Here is a 25,273-nt window from a genome sequence, read left to right on the forward strand (position 1 = left end):
ATATACAATTGCTCAATGCGCAAGTCTATGACTTGGTTCTTCTTACTTGCTTATCTTCTAACTTACGTACAAATGAAAGGGAAGGCCCCTATTTATACTTGAGCCTCCTTAGCACATATGACCCTTATTGATCCAAGTGTGTGGCCCTCGTAGGCCTTTTAAACCCTTCCATGGACCCTAGACACTTCCTAGGTCGACTAAGTCCTTTGCAAAATCTAGCTTGTTCCAAACTCCCTGCTGAGCTTTGGGTCTGGAAAAGTTCACACGCTCCCGCTAAATGCCCGTGCCTAACAGGTTCCAGAACCTTTTCCATCTGGTCACTGCTCTGTCGGTAGTTAGGGCCTTCTAAAGTCTTTCTTGTCTAGGTGTTATATTGCTCGTTACTGTTCTCACGCCATGGCTTTCTAGAACTTTCGGTGCCCATACACTTGCCTTGGCTCCAAGCTTCTCCAGACTTGTCTACGCCAGTGCACTTGACCTGTCTCAAGGCTAATCTAGAGCCTTCTATGCCTGTTTACCCATGACACTCTTCTAGGGTGTTCTAGATCCTTCCAACGAACAATCTCCATTCTTGACACTAGGCTGCTCACCTCATTATGCTTTCACAACTAAGTCTAAGTCCTGGTCTACACACTTAAGGCTCATTTATGCCTTTAAGACCTTGGTTTCAATCCTTTCCGATCCTTCGCCTGCACTAACACGAACAAATTACGTCTCTCGATCCACTTGTCTTAGAACTAGATTGCAGACCATGACTCATGCATCTTTTTAATTACAATAAACTAGACATTATTTACAATATCAATTCTTTTTTCTTTTTTGAAGACAAATAGACAGCCGATTTGGGTAGTGAAAGTAGATTTAGCATCGCTTCTTCTGACATCTCCATTCAATTCCTACGGACAGAATATCCCAAAGCAAAACTTCAAACTTTTACTTAATACCAAACATATTACCAAACAATTACTGTTTACTTATTACAGTGCAATTTATCAATTATAATTTCATATTATATAAGATTCATAAAAAAAATTATATAAAATCCACAAATAATTCTTTATTGTAATTAATTAATTAAAACATTTTATATAAAAAAAAAATTATAGATGAAATGTCTCCAGACTATCACATTGGCTAAAAATATACCTTGCTTTCATTAACACAGAGATATTGATGTTCAAACTTTGCTTCATTGCTGGGACCTAAAACTCAACCCAATATTTACAATTCATTCAACCAACAGACGTCAGGATGTAAAGCATGAAACGCAAAATAAAACTGGGTTAAAACTACAGTAAAAAATTGAGCTTTTGGATGCCATGAATATTTTCTACAAATAAAAAGAAAAAAATACTCTACAAGAAGATGACTAACGTACAAAAATTTTTGTCAATCCAAGTCAGGCGGCTCCTTCAGATATGAATGCTACTGCCTTCACCAATCTTGAAAGAAAAATGAAGAATACTACATGGTTACGAATCATGCAAACTAGCCTTCTGCGCAGGCACTCATTTTGGCCTTGATGCTCGGTGTTCTATAAACTTCCAAGACGATTTCATACTATCTGATAATGGTGTTCCGAATTCTAAGATATGCTTAAGCCATTTAACACGACAAATAAGTTCCTCCAAATCCAAAATTGCAGCTTCAATTGTATCAGAGGATGTGGAATTCAAGCAAATTCTTTCATCAATTTTCATCTTCTTTAATCCATTGTCATCATATTTGTCACTTTGAATTGCCATTCCTGGCATTTGTGTTGAGGTATCTTGTATAGGCGAACTGGAAACACTATCTGAGCAACTGGTTTTTCTAGGGACATGATCCACTACAGTCAAGCCTATAATTTTTTCTTTAGTTTTTGTCTGTTTTTCATTCAAAGATTTCTTTGCCAGTTGCAGTCGTTTATATGGAAGATGTAAGGGTCCAGATGAAATATGAGAAGATAAAGAACCCTCATGCTCAACTGATGCTCCAGCTGTTGGCTGAGCATCCTTGTCCCTCACACTGAAAGTGTGATCTATCAAGTTTGGGGAACCCCCTGCAACCACCATTTCCCATGTAAGGTAAGTTCACCTAGCTAATCAAAAGTCACTATATAAGCAATAAGAAAGATATCAGAAGAACAGCAAAGCTAAAGTTAAGTGACACTTGTAAATTACTATCATGTTGATGAGACATAGGCTGATGGGAAGGGTTATCAAACAAAATTTAAGAGTCGAGGTTAGTGTATTAACAATTACATAGAGCTTCTTCTATACTTTGTTATGACTGCTCTATAGAGCTTCTTCTATACTTTGCTATGACTGCTCTACAACCAAGCTAAAGACAGGAAGCTTTTTATGTAAAAATAACATACTTGAACAACCAACTAGCTTGGACACCGAAGAAAAAAAAAAAAAATCCAAAGCAACAACAACAACAACAACAAGAGATCAAATGTGAAAGATCAAAGAAAGCAAATACCAAACTAATTCAAGGAAATGCAAATGTGCACCAATAATTATAGATTTATTAAAAAAAACAGCAATAGTACAAAATATAGTAGCAATATTTTTCATCTAACCTTGAGAAGTTTCACAAAGATAACCATTGAAATTTGAAGACACAGCTTTCCTACATCTCATTGACCTAGTTTTAGGTTTCCTAACCACAGCTATAGTACAATAGCTGCCAAATTTATAGGCTACAATATTTTTTGACCTATGAAACCACAAGACATTACATTTTTGGTTGACACTTGACTCAACCACTATTTGAAATGTGACATCTTTATTTATTTATTTATATTTTATTTTATTTTTAAATTCTAAAAGAAATTTTGACCTTTCATATATGTTTTTACCATTTTGGAAGAAAGTAAGAGATTGAAAAGAAGTTTAATGCAGCCATGGAAGAGAGAGATTATAGATGAGGGATAACATGAGTAATAAATATTTACTGTGTTGAACAAAATTTTAAAAATGACATAAATTGTATGATAAACATAAATAAAATCTTTAAATAATGAAAGCTAATACAATTTAAATAATAAAAATTATATATTCAGTTACTCTTTTGTTAGTTAATCTATAGAAGTTGGTATATGACATCCTTTACACTATGTTTGGATTAAACAGAGGGGAAGAAAAGGAAAGGAAAATGAAGTAAAAAAGCAATGGAAATAGAAAAATCTTTTTTTTTATTTGGATAAACTTTTAATTTAAAAGAAAGAAAAGAAATGAAAACCCAATAACTTTTGGTTTCCTTTGTAATCCTTATTTTTTTAATATCTTAATTTGGGAAAAAAGCCAAGAAAAAGAAAGTTGAAAAAATTTTATTTTTATGAAAAGATTATTATATTCATATTTTTATTATGACATTAGATTTGATTATGTAACTAACACATTTTATAAAGATAATTTCTTTTTATAAGTATTTTATATAACATTATAATTTATAAATATTTTATGATTTTTCAAGTCTTAACAACAAAACAAGCCAAATTATTATCAGAATAAATTAAAAGATTAAATTACACACAAAATTAAGAATAAATCAATAACTAACTAATACATCTTACTGTGTTAAACATGTTTAATTTTGTTCAAAAAGATTTGTTTATAAAAATTAAGTAGTATAAAGATATATTTGTATATTATATGTTACTTTATTAAAAAAAAGGTAATAATTGTAAAAAAAAATATTATGATGAATTATTTTCTTTCTTTTTTACTATTTATCCAAAAGATAGTGTTTAAAATTCTTTTTCCTTTCTTTTATTAATTTTAACTATCTAAACAAGAGATACATGTACCCTTTCCTTTCTTTTCGTTTACTTTATTAATATTTATCCAAATATAACGTTAAGTAGGGTTATCATTTTGTATAATTTAGGAGTTATTGTTTGTTCTTTATATATATATATATATATGTCGAATTGTACTATAAATTCATATACTTAGTCAAAAAATGCAAATTTAATCCCTCTACATTAATTTTAATATTTGAATTACCTCTACTTTTTGAGATTTTGAATTTCAATTCACTCATAAACAATGTTAAATTTTTCCGTTAAATTGAATGACATGTCAATTGACCAGATGACGTGTCTTTTGACCTGAATATGTGGCATAATTTTTACTGATTAAATGGGCTCTATATTTGTGATGTGGATTAAAAAAATCACCACAAATTAAAACTAACCTAAAATCCAAAAAAATCCAAATGGATTAAATTTCTTCCTGATTTCCCTAATCCTAAACCCAAAAAAAAAAAAAAATCGAACGAGCATAACCAATGGTAACATTGGCATTGTTGCAACCACTACAACAGCTACCCAGAAAAATGGATCTCATTGAAAGTTCAAATGGACACTACAAAGATGGTGAAAATGGGTAGCTTGAAGAACAATAAAGTTGGGACCTAGGGCCAATTGTAAGGTTGATCTCCAGATCAAAATCTGGAAATGGACTATTTGAGAACAATTCAATCTGAAACCTCATTCCCGTCGTCAACACTCTTCCACATATTAAACTGATTTTTACTCTCAACTGAAGAAAAAACTCAACTTTCTAACCAACATATTCGCGCCTCAAACTCTTCTACACAAGTATCAAAACCCATAAAACTGAGCAAATGAGAAAATTAATGTGAATTTTAAGAAAAGAAACAGGAAAACTATTGATGGGGAAAAGGTGATCTGAGAAAATGTCATCTCATTCCAGCAATTATTGCAAAACCTTCTCCATTTCTCCACATCTGTAGATTATCTTTTTTCAAATCTTTGTTGCGATTTGCATAAAATCCTTTTATGAAGCAGAGAAAATGGAAATGGAACTGGAATGAATAGAATTTTGAAGATATATGTAGAGATCTAGGTGAAGAAGAAATCTGATTAACATGTCAAATGGCGAAGATAAAAGCTTGGCTGCAGACATTGAGATAGAGAATTAGGTATTTTCTGTTCTGAAGTCTGAAGAGGCCTTTCAAAGCGTGATATCTTTTTGTCTTTTAAGTGATATATAAAATGAAGAATAATACATGTCAAAAAATAGATACATTTAATCAGTAAAAATTATGCCACATCATCGGGTCAAAAGACACATTATTTGGTCAGTTGCCATGTCATACAATTTAACAAAAGAATTTTGACACTTATATGATAGGATTGAAATTCAAAATCCACTTCCAAATATTAAAATTAATGCAGAGGAATTAAATCTGCATTTTGTGACAAGTACAAGGACTTACAATACAATTTGACCATATATATTATTACCTCCTTAACAAAGAAAGCCATGACTCCTAACAAAATATGATCAGATTAATAGTAACATGACAGAAATTAGTTTCAAAATTTTAAAGAAATATTTACTCGTTTAAATTAAAAGATGCCAGGCAAATTTCCAGTTTGCAATAAGCTTACTACATTAAACTTGCCAAAAGTTTAATACAGATAAATCAAAAGGAAAACAACCCATTCTTTCTGTACATGAACATAACACATCATAAAAAATCAAAACACTGAGCAGCCAAAAGAATGATTAGAAGCATTCTTACCTCGATTAAGAGACTTGACTATCCGAGCACAACAAAGATGATATTTATTCTCCTATAATAACAAAGTTAATTGGGAAAAAAATTGATAAGCATTTAAGTTTACAATAGGCACCTCAATGTCAACATAAATTGCCTTAGACATAATAGGATAAAATATGTCCACAGATGACAAGACATATTTTGCACCAAAGAACTGCTTTTTAAATTCCAAATACTGAGAACAACAATTGTCAAAATGAAAGAAACTTCATAACAAGAATTCTGAAGGTCAGGGGTTAAACTATGGAGACAAAGTAAGTGAAACTTTCAGACAAATCTATAAATGTGCTAAGTTCTCTGACTATGTTTTCATGATTTTCTATCACATCAAACTTTGTTTTCATGTCATTTCTATATCAAGTTGTTATGCCTTCTCGCATCAATGGATATTGGGTGTTGAACAAATTCAAAAGAAATACTAAGCCTGGAAAAAACCAAGATTAGATCAGATAAAAATGCAAGGGAGGAGAAAGAGTGTAAGACTGCAACCTTGGGAAGAAGCAACTTCCAGCCCTCACTCACAGACCAATCCAACGATGGACGTAAGTCTTTGCACAAAACCTCATATGAAGACCCTTCACCCACAGGAGGAGGTGGCAACTCAATCTATGCAAACAAGAAGCAAACACATAAAACCAAAAACATTAGAACAGAATCAACAATCATAATTAATTCTCAATGAGAAAAGTGTTTAAAGTTTAAACTGAAAAGGAGCATAACAAACTAAACAAACTGTTTATATGGACAGGCACTTGTGGATACCTACCATAGCTAGATGGGAACAATATACAATCACCTTATTTCTCATAAACACTACAAACTAATACTCATAAGAAAATAGTTCTATATGAGAAATATATTGAATTGAGATTTACTCCACCTAATCCCAACTTGAGAGAATGTTTGGATTTGGAACATAAGAGATGTGGCTACTAGGTAGGATAGAAGTGACAAGTGAGTGTTTAAGAAAATATCTTATAGAACCATAATTGTAGCATAGCTGATATGATATGAGCTTACTATTACAGGAAACAAAATGTCGATGCCTTTTCCAAATGACTCTTGAAATAAAATGCAAGAAATCCAATCTATTAGAAACATCAAAGCATAGATGAAACTATATTACCTTAACCTTTTCATCCCCCAACTTTTCAGTTATCCTTCCAGACCAAAAGCAATTATCAATCCACCAATCTACCAAATCACCCACCTTCCAAACATCATTGATGATGACAATCACCTCTGAGATGGTATTGACATCAGGCATTTGATTTTCACGATAAACAGGAGGAAAGCAAGGGCGCACCATCAAGGTCCGCTTCCCGTCCTTTGATTTACCACCCTTTTGATATAACTTTGTCCAACGTATTTCTGTAAAAAGGCATAGATTAATGAAAACTTTAGAAATCCGATTCTCATACGTTAGTGCAGTTATTTCCTAACTCTTTTGATTTAGTCAATTATTTTGATTGTCAAGTTTTTAGAGATTTGTTTCTATTTTAGAATATAATAATTCTCTTTCCGTTTATTATTTTTGTTTCCTGTTTCCTATAAGTTATTTCCCAATAAGGAACATCACTATTCCTATTTATTTTAATGTACTCCGTCATTCTAAAATAATAAGAGAAAAAAGATAGTTGTTCTCTAGGTTTTCTACATGGTATCAGAACTAGTCAGCCTGAACCATTAGATTGTAGCCAAATGAGTTTCCATCATGGCCAGCAAGAGTAAGAACTCTTTCTCAGAGGTCACGCTGACACTTGGAGGACAACTTTTGCTGCTGTTCCCAATGTTCCCAAAAGACCAATTCTTCTGATTACCGGACACACTAAGGAGACATTGGAGGATCCATAGGAAGCCTCCCAACTGGAAACTTGCATGAGAAAGAGATGGACAAGGAAATGTGGCAGCCACCGAACCTCAACCACAAACAGAACCGAGTTCCTTCAGCAAGGAACAACTTGAAATTTTGCAAAAAAACCTCCAACAAACCCTTCAAAACAACTCTGCAACATTTGGAAACAGTACCTTAGCACAAAAAGGTTATTTCCTAAATGCCTTAACTGTTCAACGAGGAAATACAAAATCTCGGATTTTTTATTTAAGAGCATCAAATCACATGATTGGAGATGCATCCTTATTCAACACCTTATAGACCTTGCTATGATAGTTCAGCTGTAAAAATCACTGATAACTCTCTCTCAAAGGTGGCAAGAATAGGTTCTATTGTGGTTTCAAAAGACATAACACTCGACTTTGTCCTTCATGTCTCTAATTTAAGCTGTAACCTACTTTCCATCAGTAAGCTTACGGAGGATAGATGTTGTGTCACTAAATTTTTTCCCAACTTGTGTGAATTTCAGAAATTGAGCTTGAGGAGGATGATTGGTAGTGCTAGAATGTGTGTAGGGCTCTACCTTCTTCAAGATGATGCACTTGAGAGACCACAAAACTCTTGTACAACCTTAGCCTTTGATACTAATAAGGATGACCCTATCATGTTATGGCATTACAGACTAGCACATCCAAATATTTTGTACCTAAAAAAGTTGTTTCCCTCACTATTCAATAAAATCCCTAAAGATTTTCAATGTGAAATTTGTCAACTTTCAGACACAGTCTATATACCTACCCTAGCCTTTCTTATAAACCATCCCAATCTTTCTTAATGATTCACAATGACATTTGGGAACCATCAAGAAGTAATAATATCACAGGTTCTAAGTGGTCTGTTACATTCATTGATGATTATACTTGACTCTCTTGGGTATTGCATATGAAAGAAAAATCCGAAGTTGGCCAAATCTTTCAAAACTTCACTAGCATGGTGCAAACTCAATTCCAAGCCAAAATCTAAGTCCTCAAAACCAACAATGGGAGGGAATACTTCAACTTTATTCTCAGCCCTTACCTCACCAATCATGACATTATCCATCAAAGCTCTTGTGTTGACACTACATAGCAGAATGGAGTTGCCGAATGCAAAAACAAATATTTGATAAAAGTGACTAAATCTCTCTTGTTGACTTCCAATGTGCCTAAACATTTTTTGGGAAAAGCTGTCCTCATTGCAACTTATTTGGTTAACCAAATGCCTTCTCGAGTTCTTGGCTTTAAACCACCTTGTCAAACTCTCCTTGCCTCTTACCCACAAACTTGGTTAATCTCTTCCATTCCCATCAAACTCTTTGGTTGCATTGCCTTTGCTCATATCAACCAACAAAACCACAGCAAGCTTGATCCCAAAGCTTTAAAATGCATCTTTCTTGGTTATTCCCAAAACCAAATGGGCTACAAGTGTTACTCAATTCAATCAGAGTTCTTTTGTCACTAGCAACCAACTTGGATTGGCCTCTCCACTAGCTTGACATCAAGAATGCATTCTTAAATGGTGACTTGGAGGAGGATGTCTACATGGAAATTCCCCCTAGTTTTGAAAGGCAAGTCAACATGGGCAAAGTGTACAAACTCCAAAAATCTTTGTATGGACATAAATAGTCTCCTCGGGCTTGATTTGAATGACTAACCAAGCTAGCGAAGAGGTATGAATTCCTTTAATGTCAATTTGATAATACCATGTGTGGGAAAACACTTATTTACAGCTGGTTGTAATATTGTAATCTGTATATTTATATTTGTATCTCTAGAATTAAGTATTTGTATCCCTAGAATTAAGGAAGATTTAGTTTCCTAGTTTAACCCCTAGTTAGTTGTATATAAACCTAAGATTCTTGTATAGTTCTGATGAATCAGTTTTTCAATATACATTCAGTTTCCACATGGTATCAGAGCCAGGTTAGTGGCTAAGGGCTACACTCAAACCTATGGAGTGGATTACCAGGAAACTTTTGCTCCAGTTGCTAAGATGAATACAGTTAGGATTTTGTTATCATTAGCTGCAAATTACAATTGGCAGCTTCAACAATTTGATGTAAAGAATGCTTTTTTACATGGTGATTTGGAAGAAGAAATATATATGAAGGTTCCACCGGGATTTGCAGGTTATCTAGAAGCAAACAAAGTATGCAGGCTAAAAAAGGCTTTATATGGCCTTAAACAGTCTCCTAGAGCTTGGTTCGGGAGATTTGCCAAAGTGATGCTAGCAATGGGATATAAACAGAGTCAAGGAGATCACACATTTATCAAGCACTCTGATTCAGGGAGAGTCACAGTTCTATTAGTGTATGTTGATGACATAATTGTAACTGGAGATGATGAAAAAGAGAGAGAATCTCTAAAACAGTGTTTGGCTAGAGAATTTGAGATAAAAGAGCTAGGGAGATTGAAGTACTTCCTAGGAATTGAAGTAACTCACTCACGGCATGGTATTTTTATCTCACAATAGAAATATGTGATGGATCTTCTGAAGGAAACTGGGAAGCTTGCATGTAAACCTGCAAATACCCCTATAGATCCTAATCATAAAATTGGAGAAGCTAATGAAGATGCTGCTATAAATAGAGAGATATACCAAAGATTAGTTGGAAGACTCATTTATCTCTCACATACTAGACCTAATATAGCATATGCTGTGAGTGTGGTAAGTCAATTTATGCATAGTCCTAAAGAAGTGCACCTACAGGCTGTCTACCGTATATTGCACTATTTGAAGGCCAATCCTAGGAGAGGTATCTTATTCAAAAGAAATTCAAGGTTAGTTCTAGAAGCATATATAGATGCTGATTATGCAGGTTCAGTAACTGATAGAAGATCCACCTCAGGCTACTGCACTTTCTTAGGTGGTAATCTTGTGACTTGGAGGAGTAAAAAACAGAATGTGGCGGCAAGATCAAGTACTGAAGCAGAGTTCAGAGCAATGGCTCAAGGAATTTGTGAACTACCATGTTAAAGATTATCCTAGAAGACTTGAAGATCAAGTGGGATGGACCAATGAGACTCTACTGTGATAACAAGTCTGCAATAAGCATTGCACACAATCCTGTGCAACATGACAGAACAAAACACATTGAAGTAGACCGGCATTTCATAAAGGAGAAACTAGACAGTGGGTTGATTTGTACACCTTATGTATCAACCAAGAGGCAACTTGCAGATGTGTTGACTAAAGCTCTCAGCAATGCAACATTTCAAGAAATTATTTCCAAGCTGGGAATGGAAAACACCTATTCACCAGCTTGAGGGGAGTGTGGGAAAACACTTATTTACAGCTGGTTGTAATCTTGTAATCTGTGTATTTATATTTGTATCTCTAGAATTAAGTATTTGTATCCCTAGAATTAAGGAAAATTTAATTTCCTAGTTTAACCCCTAGTTAGTTGTATATAAACCTAAGATTCTTGTATAATTCTGATGAAGCAGTTTTTCAATATACATTCAGTTTCCACACCATGTTTGTGAAATTCATTATTGAAGGAAAAAGAGTCATTCTTATTGTTTATGTGGATGATATCATAATCATTGGAGACCACAAGGAATAGATGATTTGAAGAAACTCCTTGCAAAGGAGTTTGAAATAAAGAACTAGAGGTTCCTTAAATATTTCCTTGGGATGGAAATTGCTAGGTTTAAAAAAGGAATATCTGTGTCTCAATGTAAGTATGTATTTGATCTACAAAAAAAAAAAGGGCTAGCATGAATGGATGCAAACCTGCTGATACATCCATGGATTCAATCAATAAAATTGGTAGTGAAAATGGAAGCTCTCTCACAAACAAAGGGCAATACTAAAGACTAGTTGGGAAGCTCATTTATCTCTTCCACACACGACCTAACATCGAGTTTGCAATGGGGATGTTGAGTAGGTACATGAATAATCCAACCAAGGAGCACCTCAAAGCTATTCATCGCATCCTACAGTACTTAAAGAAAAGTCTTGGTGAAAGTCCATACTTTAAGAAGTCAATGGACAAGGCAATTGTGATGTACATGTATGCTAACTAGGCTAGATCAGTTAAAGATAAAAGGTCCACTATAGGATATTGCACTTATGTTTGGAGCAATTTGGTCACTTGGCGAAGTAAAAGGCAAACTGTTGTAACTAAAAGCAGTGCTGAGGCAGAGTTTAGAGCAATGTGCTATGTTATATGTAAAGGAATTTGGCTGATGAGGTTACTTGGAGAATTAAAAGTTTAGACTATGACATCTATGACTTTGGTTTGTGATAACAAGGCTACCATAAGTATTGCCAAAAATCCTGTTTATCATGACAGAACCAAGCACATAGATTTGGACCGACATTTTAGAAAGGAAAAGATAGAATATGGGTCGGTCAAACTGGCCTATATCCCCACAAGTTCTCAAATTGCAAATGTGCTAACTAAACTAGAAGCATCTTTGGTGGATTGAAATTCAAGGCGGGTATGATTAACATTCATAAACCAGCTTAAGGAGTGTAGAAATCCGATTCTCCTTCATTAGTGCAATTATTTCTTAACTCTTCTAATTTAGTCAACTATTCTAATTGTCAAGTTTTTAAGGATTTGCTTCTATTTTAGAATAGAATAATTCTCTTTCCATTTATTATTTTTGTTTCCTAATAAGGAGCATTACTATACCTATTTATTTTGATGTACTCCTTCATTCTAAAATAATAAGAGAAAAAAGACAATTGTTCTCTAAGTTTTCTACAAAAACACTGAAATTTCTCTCAATAAACAACAACACATTTTAATTTCTCATTCAATAAGGTCATCTCTAGCAAACAAATATTTATAATGCATAAGAAGTACACAAATTTTGACACATTTTAAAACAAACAATAGCTTAGCCATATAGAGAACTTACTTTCATCTGGAAAATCAATATATTCCAAGGCATGCCCCAATTCCTTGTTCCTCCTACCAATTTCCTTAATCTGATGGAAAACACAGAGATAATCAAGGAGCAAATTTTATCTCCCACAATTATTCCTCTAACATCAACATTGACAAGGAATGACTCAAAGAGAAGCAAGCTTCAAACTATAAACAGAAATACTGTAGTAATTGACTCAATAACAATATTCTTTCTAAAACTATACATAAAATAATGGCATATGATGTGGTTTCTAAAAGGAGATTCCTTTATCATATTCCACAAGACAACAATTTTTATCAAAGAAAAATAGGAAGGATCTATGCAAACTAGAAGCAAATCAAAGGACCCCTTATGAAGAAAATACAATTTACATAAACACATGCACATTTGGGTTTAAGAAGTTTCTCAGAAGTCTTGGAAGGTTTTAAAGATGATGCTTTAAGAAATTTACATTTTCCTATTCACTGGATTTATTTTGAAGGTTGTTAGAAGAGGTTTAATCAGGTTGGAGTCTTTTTTCCCTTGTTTTCATTCACATTTCAAGGTGTTTTCCAATCTTTAGGTGTTTGAGTTTTAGTTTTTTGGTCTGAGGAGTTTCCTGCTTGTAATTTTTAAGGATTGTGGTGTTTATACATTTATTTGGTGTTTTCTTGGTGACTTTGCTCATGCAGCAGATTGTTGCTGCTAGCATTGTTGCTAGTCTTTATCCATTGTAATCCTTGTAGATTATTAATGAAATATATATTGGCCTAGTAAAATGTATATATATATATATATATATATATATATATATATATATATATATAGAGAGAGAGAGAGAGAGAGAGAGAGAGCAATTAGATTGAGTTTAAAATTTTTATACCACTTGTTGCACATTTCTCCTAGTTAAAACTTAAGTTAACTATTTAGTCCATATTTAGAAATCTATTAAAAACAACAACCCCCATTAGTCCATATTTAGAAATCTATTAAAAACTGTAAACTTTATAAAAAATCATACAACCTGTAAAACCATTAATTATTGTCCAATGGGACAACATTCAAGATTTGATGAACTCTAATCACTAGCACTTTATCAATCATTATGGTTTTATTACCTTCCCAACACCCAAAATATAAAATCTAGGCTACCCAACACTTAACTTCTTCCTCAAGCCAACACTAGTTACTAAGCACGTCCACTAACTTCAATGCAATGGGGCCAAAACCAAAGACTTTAAACACTTAACATGCTAGAAACCTACCCCAAAACAACCTCCATTTTGGCCAATAAAAATTCTACTTACATTCTAGCTAACATCATTATTACAAATTCTTCTACCTCTTCTCCCAACAACCATGGATTGACCAAGAGTCACCCAATTGTCCTTCTTCATAATCAATAATATTGCTTATGCAACTTCTTTACATTTATGGTCACTTTGCTTGCCATCTTTAAAATACTTCACATTATAGATTTCTCACCCAATTCCAAATATCAAACCTTTTGTTTTTCTAGTTCCATCAATGTAGAACACATGTTAAAAAGATCAAATCCTTTAATGTATTTGTGAACTAAGCTAGTCTAATGCTTATCTTCAAATCAACCTGACAAGGTTGATGAATTTGCATATAATATGCTAACTATTCCAATATGACTTGATTGATGCTGATAACGCTTAATCCAAAAATGTCAACCTTAAAATCCACACACTAGTGTTTTAAATTGGAGCATAATATAATCTTTATGTGTCAAACTGAATGTAAACTTTGCAAATAGCCAAAAATTTAATGCATGATTATTTTGTGTTTTACTTTCCAACTTTAGCTATCAAAAGTTTAAGGTTGGCCCATCCAAAGAAATTTATTTTTTGAGTTGATTAATATTTCAATAAAGGTAATTTCAAGAAAACACAATCCATTTTCACAAAATGAGAATTATTTTGAAACATCTTAAAATTGTAAGATGAAATTTTAATTTTAATACAAAAGAGTGCCAAAATCCTAGCAAGATAAGGAAATGATTGATATCATTCTTTTTTTTTCTTTTTGAAAATTTTCCTCATGACATCAAGTTATAAAAAGTGATTTACTCACCCCCTCCTACTTTGAGGGATTGTTTATCATAGTTAGTTTGTTACCTTTTCAATGATGATTAATAAATATCACTAAAGAACCAACCAAATGATTTAGAACATTTCCATCGAAAACAACATATTTTTATGCCAACTAACATCAAATTATAAGACCAATTGCCAAAAACTAAACTAAAATAATAAACTATGTCCTCCCACCATGTTAATAAACTCTATGACTTTATATTGCATCATCATGCCCTATTCAAGGCCATCTCTTCAATGCATTTCATAATAAAAAATTACTTTTGTAGTTTTCATCCATTTCCTCTTTAGTCTTCATCAATATTGCTCTCCTATTGGCAAAAATGTCTTCAATTAAATCACAAGCATTTGTAGTTCCCTTTTTTATGCATCCAAACCATGAGTAAAATCTAAAAATCTCTTGAAATCATCCTAAAAAGACATTTCGACCTAAAACTGGTAATCTAAAACACGACATAGTAACATGAAACGAAAATAATACGAATCAAAGACACAAAGTTGATACAGTTTAACATTTTAACAAAAACCATATATGGGCTTAAAAAACCAAAAAAATATGTTTCATATTTTCATGTCAACACAAATTATAACATGCAATTTTTGTGTAACATGACACAAATACATGAATTATCAATATTTTACACGACGTGGATACATGAATTGCTAGGTCTAATTCAACCCCTATCTTTTAAAAATGCATCTTTAGGCACTATAATTGTTTGCATTGTTTAAAAAATTAAACAAGAAATGAGACCTAATTCCACATCTTTTCAAATCCAAACAAACTTTTGCTCAAGCCACTCTTTTCTTTTCTCCATGTTTCCTTCTCATTAGTGGCCCAATTGGTCTTGCCCCCAATGTACTTTCTTGTCTTTTCACTTTGCCACTCTCTTATCACCCTTGCTTCTATCCCCTCCACTTTAACTCACCAATTATTCAATCAAATCTTCACGAATTAAGATGTTATGCCTAATTTTTGTTAAGTGTATGGATATTTTGTTGGGTTCACAACTAAAGTTGAGTTTTATAATTGCTTATGTTATCTAATTCTTATTGATTTCTTTTGTTATGGATTGTGGTAAAGTATGAGAATATTTATTTTTATTTTATTCTTTTTTTATCTATTAGGTGTTTTATGAAAGAAGTGTAGATCTTAAATCTGGGTTTTTTTACATTATTCTTGGTGCTACTACAATCTTAAATTTGGGATTACAATGTTAGAAGACATGGACATACTGATTACTAAGAAAATGAAATAAAAGAAAAGGCTAAAATATTAAAAGAAAAGCACTGAACTATTCCACTTTTCTTAAGTAAGCCCTTGTACTTTTATTGTACCCAAATAAACCCTTACTTCAAATGAAAGGTTGACTTCTATTATGGTCAACTCCATTTGAATTTTAATTGTCCACATGGAAGATGACATGGCCTAATGATGTGGCCCAAAATTAAAAAATATATATGTTGAAAAATAAAAAATAAAATTCTTTTCTTTTACCCTAGATCCATTTCGACTGTTATGAGGCAAAACCAAGCTAACAAGGCCATTACCCATGTCATCAAGCCACATTAAAAAAAAAGCTTATTAATGTTTTTCAATTTCAATTTTTTTCCACACCATTCAAGTGGACCAAAACATAAAGCTCGCATTAACGATAACAAAGGCTATCCTTTTGGTTGAGATAAGAATCTATTTAGGTAAAATTAAAATATAAAGGTTTAATTGGGTATGGTGAAAATATAGGAGCTTAAGTAAAATGATAAAGTTCAATGGCTTTTTTAGTATTGGAAAAACCATTAAAGTGCGTTTGGATGAGAAATTTTGAAATTGAAATGAATGCATTTTAAAATGCATCAATTCAAAATGCTAGCATTTGCGATTGTATTGTTTGGATAAATAGGTTTTAAAAAGAAATTTAAAATATTAGAATTTGATGAGATAAAAAAATAATCGTAAAAGAAGAATAATGGTATTAGAGAAAAAAATATATATATAAAAAATGCAATATAGATATCATTAGATTTGTCAAAATGTATAAATAATATTAATAATATGAAAAAATAAAAATATATATTATATTTAAATAAAATTATATTTTGTTTTTTAGTTTTGTATTTTAGGGTGGGTAATGTAGAGTAAAATAAGAGAAGATTTGGAAGAATTTTGAAAAATCACCTTTTTTTTAACCCAAACTAATAAATTCATTTCAAGACTTCTGAAAACCTTAATTGAAATGAAATCCCTTCTATAAATACCGCATCCAAACACTCCGTTAAGGCTCCTCAAGTTCCTACCAAGCATGACAATCCAATCAAAAGGTAAATCACCATGAACATCATTTGTCAAAAGAGCCTTAAGCCTTGTTTGATAAACCGTTGAAAATTTTCATTGCATTTAAAATGAAAATTTTCAACATTTCATTTTTTTTCAATGCATTTGATAACACATTTTAAAATCCATTTAAAAGAATTTTTTCAACCAAAAAATATTGAATAAGATAAGTCGGTATAAACCTACTTATCACTTAATGCAGAAAAAATTCAATAAATATTTCTTTTAATTTTTTTATGAATTATTATCCCATAAAAATACTTCATTATCTACAATGAAAATGAAAGTAAAAAAGATAAAATGAAAATTTTCAGAATTCAATATTTTAGAGTTATCAAACAATATATTTATATTCAGCATTTAATTTTCAGTAAAATACCAAATAGTTTTTATAATTCAAATTCAATAATTATCAAATTTAGTATAAAAATTCAGTACTAAATTTTTCAGCACTTAATTTTTCAGTTTATCCAACAGAACCTTACTCAATGTAAAGGCAAAAATTTTAAATTAAAAAAGAAAAGACCTAAAAATTTTCAAGATCGATCATCATTAAAATTGTTAATAGAAAGAGGATCTAATGAAATGAATGCAACAAAATTTTTCATATGATCTACGAAGTTGATTTGACAATTTTGTTCTCTATTATCTTGGAAGAATTTGTTGCATCTTAATGTAAATTTCTATGTTTCTAAGCCATTTTCCTTAAACCAACAAGCAAGTACACGTAACAATAAAAAGCAAATGTTTTTCTTTAATAGAAATAAAAGACATGTTTCTACTACATAATCATATACCTTGCATCTAAACCATGCACCACGATAACCAGCCAAAAAAGATCTTGTCTCAACTAGTTGACCAACTTCAAATGGAAGGCTATGGGGATCCATTATAGCACATTAAAGAACATAAAGCTACAAGGCAAATACAGCCAACATTAGAAGCAGTTTCAACATAAAAGTATAAATAAAACTTTTTGAACAATACAACAAAGTGATTAAAGCATTCCATATTAACAAGAGTCTAAACAAGGTGCAAATTCACCAATCTACTTGTGGTTAGTAGGGGTGTAATCGAGCCGAGCCAAGTCAATACATTGTGATACTTGAGTTCAAACTCAAATCGAAAGTTAAGGCTCAAAGCTGGGCTCAAACTCGCTCAATTAAGCTTGATAAAAAAAATTGCAAATTTGATTAATATACTATATAACAAAGCTCTATGAATCCCAAGCAAATAAAATCCAAATAATCAAATATAAAAATCTTTACACAAGAAAAAAGTGAAGAAATTCAGGCCACTCTAATACTAGCAAGAAACAAAAAAGTTTAAGAATATTTAAAAATTCAATTCCTTCATAATCCCATTTGTATTTTAAAAACTCAAAATTTAGAAAACACTTAGCCTTAAACACATCATTATAGCTCATCAAACAAAATCAATCAGTTATAAATTATTAATGAAAAGATAATTACTAACTTTTTTAATTGAATAAATTAAAAGAACAAAAACTATAAACATGGGGAAGAATTTATTAACCAACTTTTGAATAAGATAAGCATCAGTATGCCACTCAATCCAAGACATAATGATTGCTAGAAAGGTGTGCAGTTAACGATATGAGATCGGGAGAAAGAGGAAGAATCTAAAAAAGGAAGGGGCGTTATGGGTTGAGAATGGGAAATGAGAAATGGATTGACAGAGTGAATGAGCAGATAGGGAGGGAAGCAGAAAAAAGGTAGATTTAGGGATTTTTAAGTTAGGTTTTCTGAATCGAACCAAATTCAAATATTTTAATATTTAGCTAGAGTGACTCGTTAGCCTATTTGAGTTTTTGTATTATTATTTTTTTATTATTTTAATTATAAAATTACAAATTTACCCTTTAATATATATACCTAAATTTACCTTAAAAATTTCCTAAATCAAGACTCAAAAAAGCTTGTACCAAAAAACCTAACTTGAAAATCCCTAAATCTACCTTTCCTCTGCCTCCCTCTCTGTTTGTTCTCTCACTCTGTCAGTCCATCTCTCTTTTCCCATTCCCAACCCTTCATGGCCTTTTTCTCTTTTAAATTCTTCCTCTTTCTCTCAATCTCTTATCGGCAACTGCACACCCTTATAGTGATCCTTATATCTCAAATTGAGTGCCATAATAATGTTTATTTTACTCAAATGTCAGTTAATAAATTCTTTCCAATGTTTACAGTTTTTATTCTTTTGATTTATTCTATTAAAAAAGTTAGTAATTATCTTTTCATTAATAATTTATAGTTGATTGATTTTGTTTGATGAGTTATAATAATGTGTTTGATGCTAAGTGTTTTTCAAATTTTGAGTTTCCAAAAAACAAGTGAGATTATAAAGGAATTAAATTTTTAAATATTCTTAAACTTTTTTTTTATTTTTGCTAGTAGTAGAATGGCTTGAATTTCTCCACCTTTTTCTTGTTTACAAATTTTTATATTTGATTATTTGGATTTTATTTGTTTAAGATTCATAGAACTTTGTTTGGGTTAGGAATGGGTAAGGAGGGATGGACTGACAAAGTGAGAGCACAGATAAAGAAAGAAGCAGAGGAAAGATAAATTTAGGGATTTTTAAGTTAGGTTTTTTGGTACAAGATTTTTAAGGTAGATTTAGGTATATATATTGAAGGGTAATTTTGTAATTTTATAATTAAAATAATAAAAAGATATAATAATAAAAAAACTTGAATAAGCTAATAAGTCACTCAAGCTAAATATTAAAATATTCGAATTTGGCTTGATCCATAAATTAAACTGCTCGAATTTGAACTCAACTTAAGAATAATCAAGTCGAATTCAAATTTTTTTCAATTAATTATGTTTGATCCATATGTATTATGTCGTGTATTTAAAATATTACATTTTTTGTCATTTTTTCAATAATACCACATCATAAAAAATTTAATCTGATTTCAAGTTTGTAAAAAGGTCGAAGTCATTTTCTCTTCCATTTACTCTCAAATAAAATTTCCTCCATCCAATTAAGTCCTTTCCCTATGTTTAATTTATGCTAAAACCCAACATTTTCTTAGAGGTAAAATAACAAATCAAAAATCAACTTTTTCATTTTTTCTAGGTGAGCTCATGTTTTTATCATACCCAAATAAATTTTTATCCTTCAATTTGTCAAAAAAAAAAAAAAAAAAAAACCCTCATTTGAAACAAAATGTTGACTTCTATTATAGTCAATGCCAACTAGAGTTTTTGGTCCACATGGAAGCTGATGTGGCTTGATGATATATACAAAAACTAATAATTTTTTTTTATTTTTTATTTTTCCAAAAGTAATTGTGTAAATTTTAGGCCACATAAACTTCCATAGTAACAAAAAAAAAATCCAACAGATGTTGACTATAATTAAAAAAAAAAAAGAACAATTTGAATACAAATTAAAGATTAAAGTTTTATTTAGATATAATAAAAATATTAAGGCTTACCTACAAAATGTGAGAAAGTTCAAGAGCTCATTTAGTATTTTAGTCATTTTCTTGTAATTTTTATTTCTTTTTCTTCATCGTGACATTTTTTGCTAAATATAATGTCACATCATACTTTTTGTTAGACCTCTCCAAATTGGTCATTTTTCTTGTACCATGTCATTTTCAAAACAATTTCTAATAGAATATTCTCTGACTTCTATATCTTTTCTCCATCTTTATACCTTGACCAAACTTGCTCCAAAATTAGAAGTATAAAAAGTTTAGTGATAAAATTACAACAATTGAAAGATTACTGGCAACTTTAAACAACTTACATAAGTGATAAAATCACAAAAACACCTTACAATACATTTAAACTAGATGAATGGAAGGGACATAAAAGCTTTTGTTGTGGATAAGAAAAGGAGAAGGTAAAATAAATTTTACTTCTTTCTTTCCTTTCAAAATCCATTTATTCAGTATTTTCAAATTAGAGTGAATGAGAGGTAAAACAAAGCCTTGATCCATACCGCAATCATAACGCTTTGCTTAATCTATGAATAATTTGAAAACAAAAAATATTAAAGAAAAATGAAGAGAAGGAAATAAAAACTTACTTGTAATACAAGAAAAATAGGAAGGAAAAATCCTCTCAAAGATATACCAAACAAAACCAACCATAAAGGTGTACTTCTTTTACCAACGCAAAATAAGCACCACACATTGTGGGGATACCTATGTTTGATAACCTCTAACAAATCATATGGCATTCAAAACCATTCCTTTCCCTAATTCCATACATTTAATTGACTCAACCACTCCTTCCTTTTCAATCTCTAATTAGGTCAGTTGGACCTCAAATTGCCTTGCTATAATTTACATTCTCCCTAACCTTAGTATCTCATGTCCTTCAAATAACTTAACTTGATGCTAAGTTTCGAGGAAGACGTACAATATCCTCCACTTTTTAACATTATCCAAGCATTGCAAACTATAAGCTCTTGAACTATCCCAAATTTCTCAAAAATACTTTACTCATTTATTATTATATCGAAATAAACCCATATTCCCAAATAAGTCCTTCGATAAAAAGATGTCATGTGACATGTGAGCTTTAAGACCATTAGCCTCATGACGAGTAGACATCTTTCAAACTTGACATGACTTTTCTAACACATTTTTCTGACATAACAAAATTAGTTGACTATAATAGTCATATGTTAGAAGATAAATTTTCTCACTCAACCAATATTAGCCCATCAAAAAAGCCATATCAGCATCCATATATGGAGATGTCAATGACAAACAATTAATAATTGTCAAGGTCACATGATTTACGTTGCATATTTCATCACCATGAAACTTTATCTAAGTACAAATCATAGAATAAGCACTTATAAATAGAAAAATATGAGCTTATTTAAAAAAAAAAGTTCATAACTTAGTATATCAATCAAATAAAATTAACAATTAGAAATTTTATTTATATTTTTCTTAATTTTTTCTTCCTTTATCCCATCAACCAAAAACAAGGAAATAAATCCATGGATTTTTTTTTCATTTTATTTTATTTTCCTTTAAACTTTCATCAACTAAACAAGATACAATAAATAATCAGTAAATTGCCATCCTTTATGCTTTTAACCAAATAAAAAACACTTAATTTGATTCCTTTCTCACCCCAACATTGGCATATCCGAGATCCATTCGTTCTTTCCGTTTCTCCAACTTTTCTTTCCACTCATTTTTTTCTTAAAGATTATAATCAAACTCTAACTTTTCTTTCCGCTCATTTCTTTCCCATAAATTCCAATCCAACTAAAGAAATAATATAAAATTAACTTTGCCTTTCACTTTATTATTCTAACTAGGTGTTTAGTCTAGCTTATGGAAGAACTTATCTATTTCATAAACAAAAGCCATGTGTTTGGCTCTCAAAATTTTAAGTATTTTAGCTTATACGAAAAGCAGATTTGCACTTTTAGACGAAACTATAAATCAAAATTTCAAAAAGTGTTAATTCTAATAATGAGTATTTAATGAAATTTTTTTTAATTTTCACTTTACTATTCAATAATTCACAAAATGATGAGGATTATATTATTTCATATTCACCCTTTTTATTATGTCCAGTTTTTTTGTAGATTTCCTTTGTTTTTATTCTAATTAAAAAAATATATGTTTTTATTCTAATTAAAAAAATCTCTTTATTTATTTCTTTCATGTAAAAACTTGTGATTTTATTTAATAAAATTGATTATTTTATTTCTTTCAATTATTAAAAAAATACAAGAATAGTATCAAGTTACTTTAATTGTTCCAACTCTAGTACGTTGTTATTTTTACAGCTTAAATTCCAAAATATTGAAGAATTCCAAGATTTGAATCACCATGCTTGAAACAACCTTTCATTTCTAATATAAAATCTAGATTTTGGTTTTTTCCAATCAATTTATTCAAGTAGTGACTAGAGAAACATCACGAAGGTCTACCTCTTTCTTATCACTTCTTTTTCTTTGCAGGGAGTAAGAATCTATAAAGGAAAGCTTCCATTTGCTTCTTTCTTCTCCTTTGTCTCATCCGTTACTTAATCATTTTCATTTTTTTTCAAAAAGTCTTAAAAACCATAATCCACCTAGTATATGAACCATTATGCAAACAAGTGCAATAATAGAACTTGAACAAGTTTAAAATGAAGCACTTAAGCTATCTATGTGGTCCTTTGAGTTTAAATAAGGGCAGCCTCCCAATTTGGCCCTTCCACGTAAAAAAAGATACATATTAAAAAGTCTAAAATCACCAAGTTCATGAACAATTTTAAAAAGAACAATGCTTTTAGACTTTGAGCAAGTTTCAAATGAACTTAAGCTATGTGGGTAACTCAATGAAAATTTATTTGTCAGCCTTATAAATTAGCCATTCAAGTGCTAAAAAAGTCCTAAAAAACCATAAATTGACCAAGTATATGAACCACTACGCAAATAAGAGCAATAATATACTTTTAACAAGTTTAAAATAATGCACTTAAGCTATTTATGTTATCTTTTGGGTCTAAATGTGGACAGCCTCCCACTTCAGCCCTTAAGGCACCAAAAGTCCTAAAAAAAGCCTAAAACCACAAGTTCATGAACAAATTTTCAAAGAACAATATTTTTAGAGTTTAGAATTTGAAAATGAATTCATATTACTAATTATTTCAAACAAAATACACGACAATTAAGAACAAGAAATGCAGCATAGAGAAATCAAACATGAAAAAAAAAAAAGCTATTGGCTAATGCTAAGAAACAAAAGCAATAACGAGGACATGATAATCAGGATATGTTAGATCCAGTAGAAAGTGGAATCAACATGTCTACTTCCAAAGCAATAGAACTTTTAATCTATTGCACAAATTACTGATTCGCAAGATGGCTTGAAAATTTGAAGACAATAAGAAACTGCCTAACTTAGTAAATCTATCTTCTTTTTTTTTTTCATTTCTTTAGTCTACAAGTGCCTTACATAATCAAAGATGTAAAACACTACCAGAAATACTCTAAGATCACTGCTTCTTAGACCAGTTCATCAATTGAACCAATAGATTCAATTTCGAAGTTAAAATTTGTCAAAACAATTTCATTGATAAAATAACAAGGTAATCTAGCATATATTCAAGAGATTATGATGCAACATGAATAAAAACTGTAGAAGAGAGGAAAAGATTATGATGAAACACAATCAAACACACTATAACAAAGTAATGGGCAAGGTGAGAGGGGTGGTCTACAAAACAAGCATGCCAATTGTATTGTATGTCTCTTTTGGGTAACATAATAGATAGAGTGAAAATGTTGCATTTGTGGATATGATAGATCTGACAATCCGTGTGTTCGTATCGTGTTTGCTACATGAGAAACATGTGGAAAACACAAACATTATCATATCATAATTCGTGTAGACACGTCAAATATGAAATATATTATTTGTTTCTATCAAACCCATATAAAGTTTTTTTCAATTTTAAACTATATCACTTTCATATCATTTTACGTCTAAAATTATCATATCCTAGATATGATAAATGAGGCATGGCCAACAATTGAAAAGAATGCTACATACCATGCACATTCTAGTTTTCAATCCCTTGGGTTCGTCACACTAGTCAACCAAAATCACCCTTCCCTGCCAAACAATTTTCCATTAAAATAATCCTAAATAGAAAATTCTTAAAAAGAAAAAGAAAATCCACAAACATTAACCTTTGATTTTCAAGTCTTCAAAAATTGTAAAGAAAAAGTACAGGCTTTGGGTTTCAGTGAAGAAGTAAATAGTCTTCGATTATTGGGTTTTGGAGGCTGTTTTATTGAAGGGAAAAATGAAGAAAAAGGGAGAAGCGGCCTAAGATAATAAACAAGGGAAGCGTAAGATGAAGCTGCCGCCGATAACTCCAGGTGCGGCGACGAGAAGAAACGAGGGAAGAAAGCGTAGAGATGAAGAGTTATTTATTAAATAGAGAATGAAACTTCTCAAGGATAGACAAAGAAAAGAAAATGGGGAGTTAGGATTTTTTATTTTTGGTTAAATATAAAATTGCCTCTTGAAATATATATTTTTTTTCAATTTAATACTTAAAAAAAAAAATTTTTAAAATAGCATATGAACTTTAGTTTAATTAGTATTTTCAATTAATGCCATTAGTTAATTTTATTAATATGATAATAATATTTAATAACATAATGTTATTATTATGTCTAAAAAAAATTCAATTAATATCATATCATTAATGTCTTATCAATTTTTTAACAAATTTTAATAAATTTCTACAAAATTTTAAAAAAATTTTAGAATATTCACTTAAAAAGTTCTAAGAATACAAAAAATCTTAAAATTAAAAAAAAAAATTGTAAAAAATTTTCTACAGATTTAAAAAAAAAAAAGTAAAAATTTCTTTAAAATTTTAAAAAAATTTTAAACATTTTCACAAAAATCTCAAAATTTTAAAAATAATTCAAAATTTTTCAACAATTCAAAAAATGATGATTTTAATAAAAAAAACAAAATTTTCTTTAAATTTTAAAA

General features: G+C 30.7%; 1 protein-coding gene across 2 annotated transcripts; it reads right to left on the minus strand.

Moving 5' to 3' along the window:
- Window positions 1-1,170: 1,170 nt before the first annotated feature.
- On the minus strand, window positions 1,171-24,774 carry LOC111309594 (uncharacterized). 2 transcript variants are annotated; one of them, XM_089748737.1, is made up of 8 exons: window positions 24,454-24,773; window positions 24,314-24,376; window positions 17,565-17,681; window positions 12,325-12,394; window positions 6,707-6,951; window positions 6,070-6,186; window positions 5,542-5,593; window positions 1,171-2,041 (listed from the first exon to the last, which is right to left on the minus strand). In XM_089748737.1, exons 3-8 carry the CDS (start codon window positions 17,655-17,657, stop codon window positions 1,509-1,511), a joined length of 1,110 nt encoding a protein of 369 aa, XP_089604863.1. In that variant the 5' UTR covers window positions 17,658-17,681; window positions 24,314-24,376; window positions 24,454-24,773; the 3' UTR covers window positions 1,171-1,508. The 2 variants fall into 2 exon arrangements, with proteins under 2 accessions (XP_089604863.1, XP_089604864.1); XM_089748738.1 differs by lacking the exon at window positions 17,565-17,681 and having other exon boundaries at window positions 24,454-24,774.
- Between the last annotated feature and the right edge of the window lie 499 nt (window positions 24,775-25,273).

Source organism: Durio zibethinus, chromosome 19, assembly GCF_047325235.1.
Source record: "Durio zibethinus cultivar Kanyao isolate XHJ-2024 chromosome 19, ASM4732523v1, whole genome shotgun sequence".
NCBI lineage: Eukaryota > Viridiplantae > Streptophyta > Magnoliopsida > Malvales > Malvaceae > Durio > Durio zibethinus.

What these genes read in the sequence shown, in the direction of transcription:
- LOC111309594 (XM_089748737.1), bottom strand. Translation starts at nt 17,657, where the DNA reads ATGGATCCCCATAGCCTTCCATTTGAAGTTGGTCAACTAGTTGAGACA. An exon ending in GGAAGTTGCTTCTTCCCAAG is followed by an intron (nt 5,594 to 6,069) that starts GTTGCAGTCTTA and finishes TTGTTATTATAG; the next exon opens with GAGAATAAATATCATCTTTG. An exon ending in AGTCAAGTCTCTTAATCGAG is followed by an intron (nt 2,042 to 5,541) that starts GTAAGAATGCTT and finishes TGGTGGTTGCAG; the next exon opens with GGGGTTCCCCAAACTTGATA.